The sequence below is a fragment of the Podarcis vaucheri genome, assembly GCF_965113315.1.
Source record: "Podarcis vaucheri genome assembly, chromosome: 6".
In the NCBI taxonomy this organism is placed as follows: domain Eukaryota; kingdom Metazoa; phylum Chordata; class Lepidosauria; order Squamata; family Lacertidae; genus Podarcis; species Podarcis vaucheri.
In genome coordinates, this window is record NC_138764.1 from 72617258 (window position 1) to 72636596 (window position 19339).

At 39.8% G+C, this 19339-nt stretch overlaps 1 protein-coding gene across 7 annotated transcripts in view; it reads right to left on the reverse strand.

Annotated features, from left to right (window-relative positions):
* The window catches only part of TRIM33 (tripartite motif containing 33), a 56589-nt gene that overhangs the window by 11882 nt on the left and 25368 nt on the right, over positions 1–19339 (reverse strand). For 2 of the 7 annotated variants that reach the window (XM_082226939.1, XM_082226942.1), the window contains exons 6-15: positions 18002–18116; positions 14705–14851; positions 11467–11584; positions 9761–9940; positions 7001–7248; positions 6629–6796; positions 5850–6050; positions 4297–4429; positions 2844–2907; positions 645–804 (exon numbers count right to left, since the gene is read on the reverse strand). In XM_082226939.1, coding sequence (XP_082083065.1) covers positions 645–804; positions 2844–2907; positions 4297–4429; positions 5850–6050; positions 6629–6796; positions 7001–7248; positions 9761–9940; positions 11467–11584; positions 14705–14851; positions 18002–18116 — 1534 coding nt within the window. The remainder of the gene's footprint in view (positions 1–644; positions 805–2843; positions 2908–4296; positions 4430–5849; positions 6051–6628; positions 6797–7000; positions 7249–9760; positions 9941–11466; positions 11585–14704; positions 14852–18001; positions 18117–19339) is intronic. The other 5 variants (XM_082226944.1, XM_082226945.1, XM_082226940.1 and 2 more) reach the window with 4 other exon arrangements.

The following is a 19339-nucleotide window of genomic DNA, read 5'->3' on the forward strand; positions in this document are numbered from 1 at the left end:
GTGCAGACAATTCTCAGACAAGTTGTACAGTTTTCAGTGCACTATATCTGGTAGATATTTTAACAAGCTTAAAATATTTTGAAATAGGAGGCCTGTTTTGAATTGTGCAAGGGGATGGGAACCCAGCAATATTGGCTCTACACAATTCCTATGGAAACTAGGTACTGTATTGCTTGCTTACTCTGTGCCAGAAATTACTAATTTTGAAGGGTCATCTCTGACGTGGCAAATCTGTTTCAAACTAGTCCCATGTGAAACTCTCCAAATAACTCCTGAGTTAGAAAATGAGCATTGGAATGACTACAAGCCTACTTTTTCTATAACGTATTATAAAAAATCTAATAGTATCATCACTCTTGGCCACAGAAAAGTAGCACTGTAACCTACTGCACAATAACAGCTGAGGAGGAGGAGGGAAGCAGTGACCCTCATGGTGTTGGGAAGCCAGGAGAGCAACTGAGCCCCACCTGTATCACCTCACTGGCCAATACTGCAATGTAGGGAGAGAGAGAATTGGGCAAGCCCTAAGGGGGCAGGCTTGGGAAGTAACACAACTTTTCTAAAACAATAAAATATAAATGCCCTCAGTTCTCTTTGCTGATAGTTTGTATGATAAATTGTACAACATACAAATAGATTTTTACCATGCAAGCGCTCCTCCTGCCATCCTCTGTTTTTTCTTGCTTCACTGGTCCCGAGTAACTGCATACCTCTTCTTCTGTGCCTGGTTCCTGTTTAACTTTCACATGTTCAGGCTTGAAACTAATATTGTTCTTTTCCACAGTTCGGCCTGATGAGCCACAGCTGGAAAGCAAAGAGATTAAGCACACATTTTAAATTGCACTTCAAAATGCTAGAACTAAAATAATTAAAAATTCCATATAATTAGTGAAAGCAATTGTGCCCGTAAGTGGATAAAGCACTTGGTTAGGAGGCATCATAACCAAGTTGGTTTTTACAGCTGTAGAAGTGGTTCAAAATTAGAGAGGGAATGGATTTTTAGCACTTTACCAAACATAAAATCAGTATTTCCTAAATATCAAATCTGCCTCTGTCATTAGAGTCTGGTATGGAGAATCTTTTGAGAGAGATATACAAGCTGTTCAAATTTCAGAAAAATTGCTCACTGAAATTTAAACATTCTAGCTAGAGGAGTTAGGGTCTTGTTTCCTGATCTTTTTTGCTGATAAAAAGCATACCTTTCAAAAATCCAAGTATACCACTGAAGAGTCCCTTTCATTGACTTCATGCACTGTTTTTAAAGTGAGAAATTCAAGACTTCTATAAGTTTGGTAAGGTGGAAATTCCCTTTCAAGAATGCAGAGCTGATTTTTCCTCATCAACGCTTGCTTTTTTAGATGTTCAATAACCACAGCTCTTACAAGAACCCCAACGCAGGGGCTTCAGTTTACACAATAAGGCAGGCTTCCTCAACCTTGACCCTCCAGATGTTTTTGGCCTACAACTCCCATGACCCCTAGCTAGCAGGACCAGTGGTCAAGGATGATGGGAATTGTAGTCTCAAAACATCTGGAGGGCTGAGGTTGAGGAAGCCTGCAATAATGCATCTTCCCTCTCCTTCCCCAGCACTCTCCCCTCTGCCTGGTGGGTGGTGATGGTCAGCAGAACCCCCAGAACAGCAGGAGGAGAAGGGAGGATAATGCCATCTGGCAAGCTGAAAGGCTTTCACTGATGGAACTATCAGAAGAGCGCAATACTGCATTCCTCTTATTGTACTTTCACATATTGTGCTAATTTTCAGCAAACGTTTCATGCATTTCCCCTTCATGTTTCAACCCTCTAGATTAGGAGCAACGATGAAGTTAAGAATCACCACAGTGGCAGTGGCCCCCTTGCTGCACATTGGCCCCCTACATTCCATATAGGAACAGACTAGTTCACATTCAGGAACAACAGGCTATGTAAGGCATAAATAATAACTTTGGTGGTCTTACTTTTGCTTCAACATACGCAGACAGGGCTCTAAAGCATGAGGTTCATTATCAACCTTTTTATATATAATTTAAAAGCATATATATTATTAAACATTGATTTAGAACTTACCCCAAGTGGCTGTTCTCCTAACCTGTACAGCAGTGATCGGAAACCTCGAATCTACCAGTCTCTCCACAGGTTCTACCTCCTCTTAGGCCACTGTTTCCCCATAGTTGACCTACTACCTTCTGATCAGCTAAGCAGCATTGGTGGTAGTGAAAACTGTGAAGTGGGGAGATTTAAACCTTCCCTTCCTGAGATCCCCACATTTATTAGGTAAAAACAGAGGAGCAACAGGGAAGAAGGGACATGGCTGAGTCCCCCTGCCCAGCTGCCCAGGGAAGAGAAGAGCAATCTTCCTCCATGAACCGCTTGCTCAGTTTCCATGCTGAGAAAGAAACTGCCTCAGTGAACAGCTCAGAAAGCAAAGCAAGGTATGTGTGTGTGTATGTAGAGATATAGACACATACACACAAAACACACACATGTGAATCCTTTGGCCCTATTTAATTGGTGTTTTGGCTCCCTGCCACCCATGTTCTGTCGTCAACTACTCTGTTCCCCTGTGGTAGAGGATAGAAGTGGCGGCTGAAAGACCAAAAGAAAGTGTGTGTGCATAGAGCCTAAACTGTAAACGATCAAAACACGAGAGAATATATAATGCATTTCCTCTTCATGTGGTGCAGTGGTCAAAATTGGAGCTTTACAATTTCCATATTTTTTAGCACATGATTTTTAAAAGCCTCAATGTGCCTCTTAAACGGGATTTTTAAAAATCTTGTAATATGCATTTCATTCTCTATACACTTCAATAACTTAGTAGCTGGTTTTGAAGCCATTCAACTCACCTGCCTCTACTGCCCGTGCTGGAAGTACTAGGTGGCCTCACAGGGGTGTGTGAATTGGATAAACCTAAGAAGGATGAATCATTGTTTACACCAGCAGCATGAGCTGTATAACTGCACATCTACAGTGATGCAAGCGATATCCTATGTATCAGCACAGACATTACCACTGGTAATAAAATAATTCAAAACTTCTACATTCAATGTTATTTCACATTAATTAATCTCACAATTTCCCCCGTTAAATGAAATAGTTGCTCTGATTCCTTACGTCTTAAGTCAAGCCCTAAATTATATCTAATCCCAATTATTTTATACTGATGCAACTATCATAAAAGAATATTAATGACTGCACATTAACCACAAAGATATGATACATTTAAAGAGAACCTACACTAATATAGACAACCCTGGGAATAATCAGAGACAACTGAAAAGGTTGGAGTGCAGAGTAAAACGGGCCTGAATGCTGATTTACTAGCAATACATTTTTAAAGAGACCTTACACACTGTGAAGTATGAAGTATAATTCAGAGCAATTTTAGTGCTGCCATTTGTCCAGGTGTGTAGAGAAAGGTCTATAAACCCAGTTTCTCCTCCTCTCGTGATTTTGCACTTACTTCCAACATTCCACAGCAGTGGCACAAATAGGCAAGTTATGCTAGACTGAATTTTCACAGTGGCAGATGAATTTCAAGAACAGGACTTCAATTGCACTCTGGCACAGAATATTACACAGCTGCAAGACTATATAAATAGTACAGAAGCACCAGAGCATGGAACAGATATGAAAAGAGATTGCTGTTCAGCTCCACACTAGCCATGACAATTGCACTCATTTTATAAACTATTGTTGTATATTATGATATTGTGATTTTATTGCTTTGGTTTTCTGGAAACTGCCTTGGAAACAATGACGATGGGTGGTACAGAAAACTTAATTTTAACGCTCACAGGATTAAAGCCTGTAGTCAACAATGCAATAGTTGCTGGTATGTACTTTAAAACTATTGGGCTCATGAGCCACAATAATACTGTTTTAAATCTATTTCTACTTGCGACTTGTTGAGCAGGAATCTTTTTGCTGCACAGACTGGGTTACACTTTCTAGTGAGCTGGTAGGAGCTGCTGTGCTCCTTTTTATAGCCCTCTCATTTACAGGTTATTTCATGAAGGGGAAATTATTTCATGCATAAAAATTGGGCTAAATCACAGCTACATAAAAGGTACAGACACTGGAAGAGAGAAAGACGTGCTCATCAGCATTATTGCAGAGGTTACTAGAAATAACTGGATGAAATTAAAAACAGGGATGTTAAGACCTGAGAAAATGTACTGGAAACATCAAATTTCTTTAAAGTATTTGGAGCAGTCATTATTAAAGTTGCTGGTTGCTTTAAGCAGGTCTCAATTTAATCAGATATGTACAGATGCCCACTGCCTCTTCCCAGCTTACCTGATGAGCCTGGAGACAGGGCTGAGGGTCCAGGGGAGGGATTCATACTGCTTATAGGCTGAGGGGGTAGATGGCTGCCTGCGATATACCTACTTAGTAAATTATCTAAGTTACTGGAACCAGCATCTTCCAGCTGAAATAAAGGAGGACAGCCACACAGTGATTCTGCCAAGTCTAAATGCAGCATGCTAGAAATGACAGCTTGAGGATCATCTGTATTTTCACTGAAGGAGTTTAAAGCACTAGCACTTACTCACATAATAAGGGGAAACAAACAGATTTTGCCATATTTGTATTTGCTATATTCCTGCATGTATAATCAAGGAGTCTAGGAAATGACACGCCTACAAATTATTAATAAACTTTAGCATAGAATATTGTAGCAAAATCTTAGAATTCAATGAGTTTTAAGAAGCAAGCTTATTTCAAACTCACGTTGTCAATACTGATGCATAGGTTTGTGTCAGAGAGAGGTCTACATTCAGAACAACTTCCACTCTCTGCTTACGGAACTCATTCATTGCACCTTATATTTTACTCACAAAGTTGCCCTGATTTGTATGTTTTAACTATCTTATTCAAATATAGGACAATAAACATAGACAGGGAGAAACCATATGCTTTCAAAATTACTAAGAGGGTTGCCACTAGAAGAATGGAAAATATATCATATTTTTTTAAAGCTGATCAGGGCGGATGGCAAAAATAGTTTAGGATACCTGATCTAGTTTTAAACAAGAATACATTTATTTTGTAGTAGGGCTTTTCCTTCAAGTAAGGTCCAAGGGTAGCACTGACCCATCAATAATCAACACTACGGGAATGTCATGTAAAAGTGGGCAGGGCCCAAATGAAAAAGATTGTGTGGCCTTTTTGTAAGGACACAGTTTAGGGAGGTTGTGAGGGAGTTACAAAAGTAATTAAGTGAAACCCCCAAATAAAACACACATTTTGACATGATAGTACAAGTGTTTTAGAAGTTAAAAACACACTTTTAATGGACACATTTGGAAAGCCTTGTGTATGTGCTTGTGGGCTGGGAACAAAAAACCTTGCGGCATCATTGTGGAGGACCCACAGAAGCATATGGGGGGTGCTGATTCATTAAATGACAAGGGAGAACACAAAAACATCTTGAGGGAGCCATGTGGCCCATGAGTTAGGAATCCCTATCTTAGAAGACACACAGCTGAACTGAAAACATTTCCTGCATTTTAGTTTCAGTGCAGAATAAATTCAGACACAGCTTCCCAAAATCGTAAATGCTGCTCCCCAGCAAAAAAAAGATTCTAAATAAGAATACTGATACTAAATGGTGTAAAATGAAATGAAAGAGTGAAGCAGATTAGGAGGAGACACAGTGATTTGTCCAGTGAGTTTCACAGCTGATTAGAAAAACAAGACGGTTCTGGTCAGTTTATGAGACGATGACCCAAGTCAAATGTACCTTTTCAATACAGTTTTTTAAGTGTTGACATCAAACACACAATTAGTATCTAGAAATTATGATGTCATATTATTAGCTTTCAACTGATTTCATATAGCTTGCTAACCTGTATAGGAGGAATATCTGGCAAGGAAGGCAGATTTTCTGGGTTGGTTACTGATGGAATAAGCTCTATTGCTGCTACAGATGGGCTTGTTGGACCACGGTTCGCATTGGCCATGGTGGCTGTTGTAGGGCTTGTTGGGTTGATAGTATTATTGTGCACTGAAACAACTGGGAAGGGACCTGCATGTCCTGGGTTTGAATGCTGCCAAGACAAAGGAGAGGGGGAAGCAAGAGAGAAAATATTGTTATGATAAGAAGCAAACTCTTTCCTATGCAAAACTGGAAATTTTCAAAGCTTGTTGCTTTCCTGCAATTCTCTCCATGAGTTTCCCATTGCTGATAATTGTTTTAAACCTTCTAAAACATTTTGCATTTTATTCACTTTTTTATAGGTCAGAAGGTTCCATAGAAATTTTAAGCATAAACTTTTTATCTTCTTTTTAAAACCTTTTTGCAAGCTTTCTACTCCCCCTCAATCGGAGAACGTAACAAATTATTCCCATATTAACATGCTGGTTATCCAGCCAAAAGGCAATAAAGTTGTGAAAGGTAAAATATGGCTGCAAGTGCATTTCATTAGATGCTCCATTAGCTTAAATACTCTGCATGTGGCTAGTAATATCCAAATTTTTACAAGATTCCTATTATGCGGCTCTTTAAACAGCCAGCAACACGGAAGTAGATGTCCCTTTCAAAGAGGTTTCACAGCTGATATATATACATAGAAGGCGAGCTGAATCAAAAGTCCAGAATCAAAGATGGGAAACAAAATGTGCACACAGCATATACTTGTCTTTGTAAGTGTGGCTGCATCATGTACTGGGGCCCGTTGTGGCGCGGTATCCCTGGGAGACGAGCAGTGTTCTGAGCCATTCTCATCTGGTGGGCTTGGAAAGCACCGCAATTCATTCCCCTCTGCATGGTCTGCATACTTATCAACCTCGGAGGCTACAAAACATTATGTATTTTAAAAGATGAGATAAAAGCAGTCCTCTTTGCCAAGTGAAGTAAATGAAGATGCATCTTTGTGCTTTACAAGACAGCGCTGTCAATCCTACCTTAAACTTTGTGGAGTAAGGTAGAACTCAAAGTGCCAAAGGTGCACTTTAGTGTCTACAATGAGTGTCTTAATTTAGATCATCTGAAACTTGCCTGTTGCTGCAGCATCTGTGGGCCTGGCTGGCGAGGAATCTGCCCTGCAGGCTGCCCCATCCTCATCTGTTGTAACTGCTGGTGTTTTTGTTGTGCGTACACCTGCTGTTGCATATGCTGGAGCCGAAGCTGTGCAAGATTGATTTGCGGTGGAGGTTTGCTGATGTGGTTTGTTCCCGGAGGAACTTGTCCCACTACTACATTAGGAGTATAACCTTGGGTTGGTTTGTTTTCAATAACAATATTACCTAAACAACAGGAGAGAGAATTCGTCAATCACAAAGTTATTAATTTTAAGCTAAATGTTAACGGTCTAGAAGTTTTACACTATGTACACCCTAGCTTCACAGCAGCTAAAAAGTTAAAAATAAATGTACTTTTAATCAATATATTCAGAGACTGGAAATTATTTGCCACTTCCTTATTGGCTTTAAATAAGATATTGGTTCTGATGCACCCATATCTTACCTTAGTTTTATGCATAAAGATACAGCACAATCAACGTCATGCAACACATTTTTGCAACAAAGTAATTTTGTGTCATCAATAAGCATTCAATATTTTATGAACTCATTTCCAAAGCATTAGAAGGAAAAAGACCTAAATACAGAGTAATTATTGCTTGTGCATAATATGCAAATTACATATTGTAACTTTAAGCATTCTAGAGATTTTTAAAGGAAACACATTTAATACTTAAGAGACTAAAAGATGAAGACAGAAAATCATACAAATATAGCTCTGTAATTTTTACATCAGAGGCCTTTTGCAAGTGGTGTCCGGGTTATGGAATATCCTCCCCATAGACAATTGCCTAGCTCCCAGGCTGTAGTTTTTTTGATGCCAGGTAAAAATCCTTCCCTCAGTCTTTTCATTTTTAGAAACATGTTTAGGTGCCTTGGGACCATTAGAACATTATTCTGGTTTTTGCTGGCTTTATTTGGATCATTTAAACTTATTTTTTTATTTTATAGCCATGCTGTATTTTATGTGGGGTTTTTTTTTATAAAAAAGTAAGATAATTTACTGTTTTCTGTTAATGCTGTAAGTGTAAAACAAAACCTCAGAACATTTATAATCATTATAGGATAATAGGGGCCTTGTGTTTCTTTACATGTAAGAGTCTTTCAATTATAATCACATTAAACAAATTATCTTTCTGATTCAACTAAACCGGCACGCTAGCAGAAGTCAGCACAAGGGCTCTCAGTAGTGCAACAGGGCTTTCCCCTCACCACCCTGCCACCTCCTCCAATTCCACTCTGAAGAACTGGGAGAACCCCCAGAACATTGTGCGGAGGGGAAGGAGGTGATTGCTGAAATGCTTCAGAAGACGGAACAATCAGAAGAGTGCAAGGTTTAATTCCACCCCTTGTCTTGTGCAGTGATACTGAGTTGAAATACTGCAGTGTCCCTTAATTCAGAACTACACAACAGCCAGCTATGTCCTTGCTATCAAAGATTAAGTTGAGCAGTGAGAGATGCTTGCAAAGATGCTTGAAAGTTATTTGTAAATAAGACCACGCTGTTTAGCAATATGATTTTTCTGTTTCATCCTTCAAACAGGAATTTGAGTGATTCACAACTTTGACACAAATATGGGGAGACTGTGATCCTCCAGATGTTGTTGGGACTCCCTCTCACCAGCCTCAGCCAGCATGGTCAAGTTCAGGAATGATAGGAGTTGTAGAACACCTAGAAGGCTATAGGTTCCCCATCCCCATTTTTACATTTTAAGTGCTGTGCCCCAGGTTCAAAAGACTATATGGGAAGCTTCTGAGCATGTACTAATGCCTTTTACAGTACAATTTTTCAAACCACAGACCTCTGACACAGCTGAAGCAGCAAGAGTTATAGGACGTCCTAGCGTGCATATAGAGTCGCTTGCACATGTCCAACAGACACTTGTCTCTTGGACAGTCTCTAAGCTGGTTTTACAGAAATCCAGATTAATGCATCTTAAAATACTTATGATGAACTGAATTTGTGTCACCAAAGCAGAAGACAAGCATCTCAATTCTCCATTTTAGCTAAAAGTTTTGCATTTATTAGTTGCTCAAGAAACTTTCTGCAAATTAATGTGAATTGTCTGATAAATGTGTAACTACCCCTCTGCATTTTTAAACAAGCAAGATCTGTTTTCTTTTGCCCAGTTCTGCCAGTCTGTCCTTTTCTTGATCATCTGAACTATAAAACTAGTAAGTTCCTTGAAGCTATTCTACTGTAAGTTGCAATGATTTGTGTACCTGGTTATTTATTACATGAACCATAATTCTTAATCGAAATACTTTTAGATTTTCTTGCATCACAACTTCGACTCAACTTTAGTAATTCTAAAACAAATACAACTTCCCGGAAGGGTGACAATCTGTTTTATGCAAGACCACACACCCACTATTTATTGAATGGAGGTCTAAAATTAATTATAACTTAGAAATGTTTTCTTCGGTGTTACTGGAGCCAAATCAGTGCTTGCACTCCAGTACCATTAACCACAATGGGAGACCCCTCTCTTAACAGTTTATTTAGGAACTTGACAATGACACCCATGGTTTTCCCCGGTTTCAGAATTATCCTTGCATTGATTCTAGAGATTTGTTCTAGTCATATGCATTTGTCAAAGGCCGTCCTCATCACTGTTCATTCTTCAGTAAATTAAAGACAAGATTTATTGATTTATTTTAACTTTCTGCTCCCTCTAGGATTCCTCTGAAAATATTTTTTTTTTTAATGTAGTTTCCAAGACTTCATTTCCAATACCTTTTTCAGTTCCCAATGTATAGCCCCAATCCAAAGGGCCGCATGATGAGCTCTGCATATGTAGTGGGGGGTTCCGATACCTCCCCCTTTCCAGAAGCATCCCCTCACAGTGCCCAACAAGCTGCCCTGAAGCTTGAGGAACCTCGAAAGTGTCCTCCAACAGAGTAAGAGGAGTTGCTGCTGGAGAAGAACACGGGAAAAACCTGGTATGGACATGTAAGCCTTTGTACACACCTAAGAGGCTCTAATCTATTTTGCTCAGTATACTATACTGGCTCTTAATTATCCAACCAACAAATTCTCTCATCAACGTTCTCTGTTCTTTTATATTACTTGTAGTTACTATGGGGAGGTATATAAGTCTAACACATGAAGGAAGGGATTTTAATACACAAACATGGATCTAAATGGGATTTTGTCTGCTATTGCCCTTTCTCCTTCTATATATGCCAAAAGATGGAGAGCCATGCATGAAGGTATAGATTTCCCTCCTGTGAAGCTGTCTCTCACTTGATACTAGAGCTTTGCCATGCCAAAGAACGCATGCACCTTGCTCAGTCATTGCGTCACTGAAAGAATCTTGTTTTCACTCATTCTAATCTGTCGCTATAAGGAAGGTTAATAAGTCTTTAAAGCCAAAATGTCCTGCCGATACCATGCAAAAGTATTTTGGGACCAGTTGGAATCTGGTGCCCAATTTACTCTTAGAATATCTAAAATGTGCTGCTAAAAGTTCTGGAAATTTTTCAGCCCTGTTTAGCTGGTATAAATATTATTCATATTACTAAGTCTACAGGACAAATACTAGACTGAGTTTTCCATGTCTTCCTATTGTTTTCTACTTCTTTGTTTACAGAAATACGGCAACTGAGTTGCAGCCTAACATACTAAGAAGTTTGGAACAAACAAGTCTTCTTTCAACACCGGAATGTGGGCTACCAGATCTGACCCTCAATTGCTTTCCCCTTCAAGGAAGCACACTGATTGCAGACTGACATTTTCCAATGTCCTTTATTACCAGAGAGGAATAGAAGGTAATGACCAACATAGTACATGGAATCACTACTGATCTATACAGAGCAATCTTGCATGTAGTTCAGGAGACACTCTCCACTCCTCCGTCATCACCACTGTCATGACCCGACCCTCCCTTCTGTGGTGCCTGCTCATCACTCCACCTCTCGTCACAGTGCTTTCTTAGAAGACTATTAAAGCTAAAATCGGGAGAAGCATCTGAAGTAACCTAACACCGCCGTATTCAATGATTAACAGCAGTGCAGCACTACCTATTAAGGCATATCAATTTCCAAGTGAATAACGATGCATCCAGACTGTAGAGAGAACAGGGAGTTGCATGCAAAGCAGAAGCATAGTTTGAGAGAAGCATCTGGGTAGCGGCTGCATATGTTAAAAAAGCTTTGGCTCGGATCCAACCCCATATAAGCAAACAGATGACAGTTCATCATGTGCACAGGAGAGGAGAGGACTTGCCAAACAAGGGGAGTTTGGCTTAATGTCTGCTTAAAGTCAGATAATTTTATACAATTATACAGTGAAAAAAAGCTTCCTGGTATGAATGGATCCAAGACACTACCACCAATTTTAGTGGTAGTCTACAGAAAATTCTATCTAGTTCATGCTACTCATCATATTAAGAATTTTTGCACATTGAATTCAGCTTTCAGAAAAATGGAACACCCTCTCACCTAAGTTGACTACATTCTTTGCCCAGAATGTGGGATCACAATGGAAGCGTATTGCTCCATTAGCAGCTGGGACAGGATCACATCGTGCTTTTAAAATATGTCGCAGCTGGAACGTGATCTGTGAGAAGACAAACACTCTCAGATTAGTGATGACATTGTGCGGAGAGTCAGCAAAAAGAAGTCGACAAAACAAAATGCAAATTGTCAACAACTGTGTGTGGCTGTGAGCAAGCTGCCATCTCTTATCCTAACCTATCTCATATAAATAAGCTAACTCTTATTTTCAGTCGCTTAGAAGAATTGCAGGATACAAACATGAGGTCGCAAGAGAATTACTACTGGAGTGCATTACTTCTAAAATACAAGAAGGTAGATTTTAAGCAAATAGATGGTGGCACAGGACTAAGCCACATTCAGAGTATACCCAGTGGAATGAAAATACTTACTCACTGAAACCCACTGATTTCAATGGATCTACTTTAGGAATAGCTTAGTCTGATACTAGCCAGAGTTTATAAGTGATAACTTGTATTTTTATACATGCCTGACTTTAGTTGTACCAATGTTCAAATGATAACACAGAAAACATACACAAAATATAGAACAAGACTTTAATTTTTCCATGTGAGTAGAAAGCAAACGATGTATATTTGACATGGGAAAAGTTCTATTCTAAGTCAAAACCCCGGAATTGGTTTTAAATTCTAATTTGCTTCAATGATTAAGGCGTCATCCAAAGCTCAAGTCATTCAATGTGAAAGACATACACCCTGAGCAAGGTGCTAGACTTTTATCACTTTGGAATTACAAACTGAGAGAGCCCTACCAACACTCAAAAATGATAGTAAATTCCCCCTAATTTGTTCCCCTTATCTTCTAGCAGCACTTCCGGCAAGCTAAATGCCAAATTCCAGTACCAAAATTCTAATGGAAAAATGTCCTTCCTGCCTTTCACTGAAACAGACACAGGAATTATTGAGAATTGAGCAGGATCAGTTCACAGCAGCTGCTGATATTGATCCAAGGTGGTAAGCAGTGATGCAAGTAAAATTTTGATGGCCCACTTCAACTGGCACCCGAATTATCATGCAAACACAACTTTTATAAATACTGTATTAATTTTCCATGCTATATAAATGTGCTAAACATTTAAGCCAGTTGCCAAATGTAGTCCAATATGGAAGGTAAAACTTAATCAAATAAAACACATTCAGATATAGTTTTATGCAATCAGGGTTTTAGTTCTGATTTGCAGTCCATCATTAAAACAACTGGTTTTGACTTGAAGCAAATCAAGTGACAACCTCATCAACTGAAATTTCTGTTTTTTGGTTTTACTTTATCCTGGTGTTTTGTTTTGCTTTTACAAGTAACTAGAGCTAGAGAGGGGAAATGGAAAAATTTCCTTGGGAAAAGTTTTACTCTTTTAGAATTCTTGGTGATTGCTGTTATGGTGTTTAACTTAACTACCCAAATGAAGTTGTTCATTGGATGGTATATAACTGTTAAAACTGTTGGCATCTGTCTGTCTGAAGAGACAATGGAAGAGTGAGTCATCGGGTGGGTAAAGTCAAACCACTGGAGAGTTAAAGTGCCTCTTGTGGCTGTAGAGACTAATATGGGAGAAACATGTTTTACTGCAGGTAGAACAGATAAAGGTGTCTGGTTTCACTGTTACAGAAGCACCATGGCATTTATTCTCTCTGCGCTTCTCCCAGCGGTCATTTCTCCTCTGGTCACTACTATGGATACATGACCTGACTGTCTTCAGGCAATGCGGTCATCTGCAAGGGATTACCACATGGCACGGTTAATGTTGCCAGCCTTCATGTCACATTTGCAGACATCTTTGTAACACAGAGTTGGTCTGCCAACAGGCCTGGTGCCTAAAAACAGCTCCCCATAAAGCACATCTTTGGGGATCTGGCCATCTTCCATTGTGTGGACGTGACCAAGCCTCAGTAGACGTCGCTGAGACAGAAGTGTGGACATGGTGGGAATGTGGGTTTGGAAGAGCACATATTTGTTTGAGACTCTGTCCTACAGTGTGATGCCCAAAATCTTCCTGACACAGGGCTTACATAAGGCATTGAGGTGTCGCTCCTGACAGGTGTAAGTTGCTTATGACTCACTTCCATAATGGAGTGTGCTCAACACACGAGCCCGGTAGACCTTCCTCTTGGTATTGGTTGTTAGCATTGCATTCTCCCATAGGCTTTTGGGGAGGCAAGTTGTTGCTATAGCTGCCTTACCAACACACCATCAATGGTTATGGTGGAGTCCTTTTCAGACTCACTTCACTGGTACTGAGTAAATTACATATGGCTACAAGGCACTAAAGGTTCAGTGACTGTCTATACAAGTGAAACTGTTTGTTTCAAACAACATCTAACTCAGTGTTTCCCAACCGGTGTTCCGCGGCACACTAGTGTGCCGCGAGACGTTGCCTGGTGTGCCGTGGGAGGGAGGCGGGCGAGTCGGGCGGCGAGAGGCGGGGCGGCGGCGGCGAGGAGAGGCCGCCCAGCGCGGGGCTCTAGCCGTCTGCCTGCCTGGCTGCCTGCGTGGCGCCGACGTCACGGGGCTGTAACGTGCCCCACATAGGCACACGCGGGGCGGCGAGCTCCCTCCCTCCCACCTCCCATCGCCGCTCGCTTCGGCCGGCCTACTGGGCTGTCGCAGGCGGAAGGCCTGCGCATGCGCGAGGTTTTCGCGCCTTCCTCCTCCCGGGGCCTTGAGAGCGCAGTGTGCCTTTGCCCAAAAAAGGTTGGGAAACACTGATCTAACTCCATGAACTTTGCAAAGAAGCCAACAAATTGCCCCTCAGGTGACCATCATGAAGCCTAGGTAACCACCAGAAACTATCTGGCCTGACATCAACTCCTGTATAGATACAGGAACAGGTAAAAAACCATTGAGCACCTGCTAGAAAGACCTACATAATTGTCAATGCTATGTATCGCAGTGTTACATTTACCTAATCAAAATGCAGCATGTGTCAGGGCTAGCTGGCTTGCCAAACGAACAAACTTCCAAATTTTACAGTAATTTAAATATCACGTTTGGAATAAAATGTGGACTGGAAACGCTTGTACAAATATTAGCAAAGTTGCATTAGCTGTACTTACTTGAAAGCTTTGAGAGTAAGAAAAAAATGGGTTCCGGTGATGCAATATTCTTTGTTTCAATGCAAGAATAAGAGTATAATCTATGCTATACTGGAATTCAAAGCTTTCCTTACCAGTCGCTTGCTATAGAGTAATGCAGTGCTGCTGCCACTTGCAATGGCCCAATTAGTAAAGTTCATCACATGTTTCACCTGCTGTGACAGACCACTGATATCGTTCTGCTGCTGTATTAGCTTCATCTGTCTCTCCTTTGTTACAGTCTGAATAGAAACAGTACACACATATCCATTTTTAAAAAATAATACCAAATGCAATAATTAAAACATCTATCTATGCAATGTGTGGATACTTAGTACAGACATAAATCAGAAGTGTGGCTATAACAAATAGTGGGTAAAATCCAACATTTTGAGAGTGGACTTTTATTTGTAGAATAACTGGCACTGAGTGCTGACAGATCACTGGGCAGAACAAAAACAATTCATTGGATTCTGTTAATTGTTTTTTTAAATTACAATTATCATGTTGGCATGGACATGATCTGAAAATGTACACTGCTGAAAACTTGCTGAAGCTAAGTAAGTGGTTGGGTGGGAGACTTTGTCAGAACTCAAAAAGAAGAAAATTGGATATAATTGTAATAAATGATATTTAGTCATTGGCAATACCATCAATTTTTATTCAGTTTAATTATGACTGCACACTTCAGTCTCACAGATGGATTTATTTTAGACATGACTTCCTCAGTTTCCCAGTAAACATGATTGTAATCATTAGTGTTAGTTAAACTGCGTGCAACTATTTCAGAAGTATTTCCTTCCTATAATGCTGAAAAGTGTAGTTTATTTTAGATTATTTTAAAATATAAATGCTGGGTTGTATCCAGTGATGTTTGTGCATGAGCAGATTGAGATTCCAGTTGCACAAATATTATTATATTATTATTATTATTATTATTATTATTATTATTATTATTATTATTATTATTATTATTACCTCACCCTTTCCCTTTATCTCTGCTCCCCATTGCCCTTTGCATGCTTCCAAAATCTGCTCCAGAGGTTGGGGGACCCTTTGGTTTGGTGGATTGATGGGGCCTCAGAGGAGAAGAGGGGAAAATCCTGTTCTGCCCGATTATGGGCAATTCTTCCTACCACTGTAGCACTGGACAACAGAGCCCTGTGATGTTTGGTAGTGATCCCCAGCCCTCCAGAGCAGTTGTTTGTTTTGGGGGTGGGGGGTGGGATGATACAGATGGGATGATACAGAGGGCAGAAAGAAAAGATCCACTATGTGAGCCTGCCTTCTACTCACACAATGTTGGCTACATTCCATATATACAATTTTATTATTTTATACATTATCCACCTAAAAGATGCTCAAGGCAGTTCACCAAAAAGGGAAAAACATACAATAGGTTTGTAACTGCTCCATAATTTTGCATTATGATTTATTTCTTCAAAAAGTGCTAATTTGATGCAAGCTAGCTTTATATCTACATTTTGACCGAGTTTGGTTCAAGCAGTCATCACCTACTTAACCTATCAAATAAATATAGCACCAGCAATAAACATCCCCCATCCCATCCCATTTGGTGCTTGTTACCACAGAGCTTAGGGATTTAATAGCCTTGCTTTCAGGCATCGCAGTAATTTTATCAAAATTAAAGCAAAAAATGGGGCAATCTATACCTCTGGGCACCACAAAGGAAGACATGGAATATGAATATGATTTATCATAATTTTGAAACACTGAAAGTCCTGTGAAGTTTCAAAGAACTCTACAAAAGCAACATCACAGTTATAGGTCACATTTTTACAAAAAAAAAAAATATACTATTTTTATTTTCCTGTAAAGAATCATCTAGTTCTAAAATTTCATTTGTTCATAAGAATTAATTAGTAGCATAATGACTGGATAGAATACCATTCAAACTGTGCCATTTCTAAATTGCAATTAACTTTTTTTTAGGAGCACAGTACCTTTGGGTGTACTAAAATTAGACTGCAATCCTATGCCCACTTACCTGGGAGTAAGCCCCACTGAACTCAATGGAAGCTACTTCTGAAAAGACATGTATAGGACTGCACTGTTAATAGTGCCTTTCAGTGTCTTAGTCTTTCTCCTTAAAATTTAACAAGGAGAAGGGTATTCTATTAGGCTATTGCATTTTTTAAAAATTACAAGTATTCCCATAACAATAATTTGACCATAAAAATTATACCACATTGTGCATTTTGTGAATTATTTTCCTATTCAATATTTCCACTGAACTACATCTGGCTATGGAAACCATTTTGAGATATTGGTACCACATATAAGATCAGCATTTTAAAAACATTTTCTTTATGAAATATAAAAGCCAAACACGTAAAATCTCATCCAGAAAATTGTCCGATTCAAAATGTTCTGAGCAACCCACATCACCAACACCCTTTCAACCTATGACAGGGGACTTGGCAATGAACAACCCAATATTGTAATGAGACACAAAGCTGCAGTGTAGATGACTACTAATTTGTCATCCACTGAAAAAATAATAATCTGCATCCAAGTCAGAAGAATTTTAACTGTTAACTACAGATTCAATTAGTGCCACTAAAAGAATTCTGCAAACTGTACTTTCCCAAGGATGCTGTGAGCCATTAGGAGACCCCTCACAGAGCTACAAGCACTCTTAACTAAAGTTCCAAGAATTCTTTGAAGGAAGCCATGATTGTTTAAGTGGCTTAAGAGTGCTTTAAATGTATGGTATGGATGTGATCACACAAATCTGAAGGGTAGGACAAGTATCAATGAGAGATTTCAAATTTTAAAATGATGCATTCAACAAAGGGTAAGAAGATTTTTATAAGACATCACACGGAAAGCAGAACACTTAAAGTCATGTAACCGAGTGGCTCTGCAATCTGTGCCTTACTGAACTGTCATGAATATTTACAATCCATGTTGGTTTTAGGCAGGCATATTGAGAAAGGAACTAAATGGCCCTTTCTGCACTTAGCTAAGCCGTAGTTTAGGACTACATGAACAAGCATCAGCAAGCCTCAGGCACACATGCTCCCCACTTTCCTCCAGCATAGCCATGAACGCAATTAACTAGATTTCCCCATTGTGTGCAAACTGGGGGGAAATCTGGTTAGGTTAAACTACAGTCTGTTAACAAGCCAGGATCATAAGCCACAGTTTGACACTTGGCTTGCTTGCTGCGTAATTTAAACTAACCAGAGATATTCAAAGTTTGAATGTACTCATGCTTGGTAGTATTGTGTGTGAAATGCGCCAAGAATTTCATAATGGACAAAACCAACCACAGGGTTATTCAAGACAGAAGAAGCCATATACGTGCAAAGATCATAGCAGGATTCATGCTAAATATTTTTATTTATTTATTATGCATTTAGTTGTACCTCAAGCTGTTGTAGGAGAGCTTTTCCTTTTTTATTGATTTCATTAATGAGGGTAAAAATAGCCACTTTGATTTCCTGTTCTACTCGTTTGTTAGTTTCATTTACTTCTTTTATCCTGAAAGAGAGAAATGTGCTGTAAGGCAGTAGCATTGCAACATCTTTAACCTTTTTTCCCCTCAAGCAAAAATTCAACATATTATATAAATAGATACAGATTTATATGAAGTATGTTCAACTTCAGTACAACAGTCCAACCATATTTTCCATTCATTCTTAAGAGGAAAATCTTAAAAGTAATTTTGTTTTACAATATGGGACAACAGAGACTTCCGGAGGCGGCGCGAAACTGTAATGGCGGTCCTCTTCGTTCTCTGAAGAGGGGCTCCGCGGAAAAGGGTCACACGCTGCGGCATAGCGGTGACCCATTAAGAGAAACCACGGGTAGAGTGAGCCCGTGGCCGTGGGACTCGGCGGGCACCAGAAGCTACCCCAAAATCACAGAAGGGACCCCGTAAGGAGATCCGGAGTGAGAGAGGGGGAGCGGTGCTGTGAGTTCATCGCTCTTTCCGCGGATGTGAAGCCGCGCGGCTGTTGCAGATGAGCGCTGACCTTTCTTCCTAAAAACCAACATCAAGCTGCAAGCAACATACCCATGAGTAAGGGGCTAAAAATTGGCAAACAATTTGTTGAATTTGACTGAAACCGGGAGACGAAAAAAGGGAAGTCCGTCTCCCGGCATTGCTGGCAAGATCAAAGCAAAGACTTAAGAAGCGGAAAGCGCTTAAAAAGAGACTGTGGAAGTTTTAGCTCCCGTGCGCTTTCGGGGGACTAACTTAGCACAGAGAAACTTAGGTGTGTTTTTTTTTTTTTTAAAAAAAAAAAACCTAATTAATAAAAGGGGCAACCTGTTATTTCAATTTAATGTTCACCTCTCTGTCTGAAGCAGGTAGTTATTTGGCCTCCTATAAGCACCGGCCTATCGTGCCACTGGTGTCATATTGATGTGTTGTGCTCCCTGGGGCATTATTAACTCTTATTTCTAACCTACTCTTCATCAATTGAGATCCCAGAGTAATGAAACACACTGCAGTGCTGCAGTAACTGCACACCTGGTATGCACATACTCTCCATCTTTAGCCGCAAAAAGCCAGGGAGGTTGCCTGGATGTTCTAGCTTGTTAGTGAGGAAGGCTCTCCCTGCCAAAGCTGCAAAGTGCATGGGCACACTGTTCTTCATTGAACAAGCACTTGCGAATCTGGTACAACAGATAACATTTGCAGAAATCTATTTGTACATGTGGATTCTGTTTGCTGGATCAGGCTGAATAGCTGTTCTACT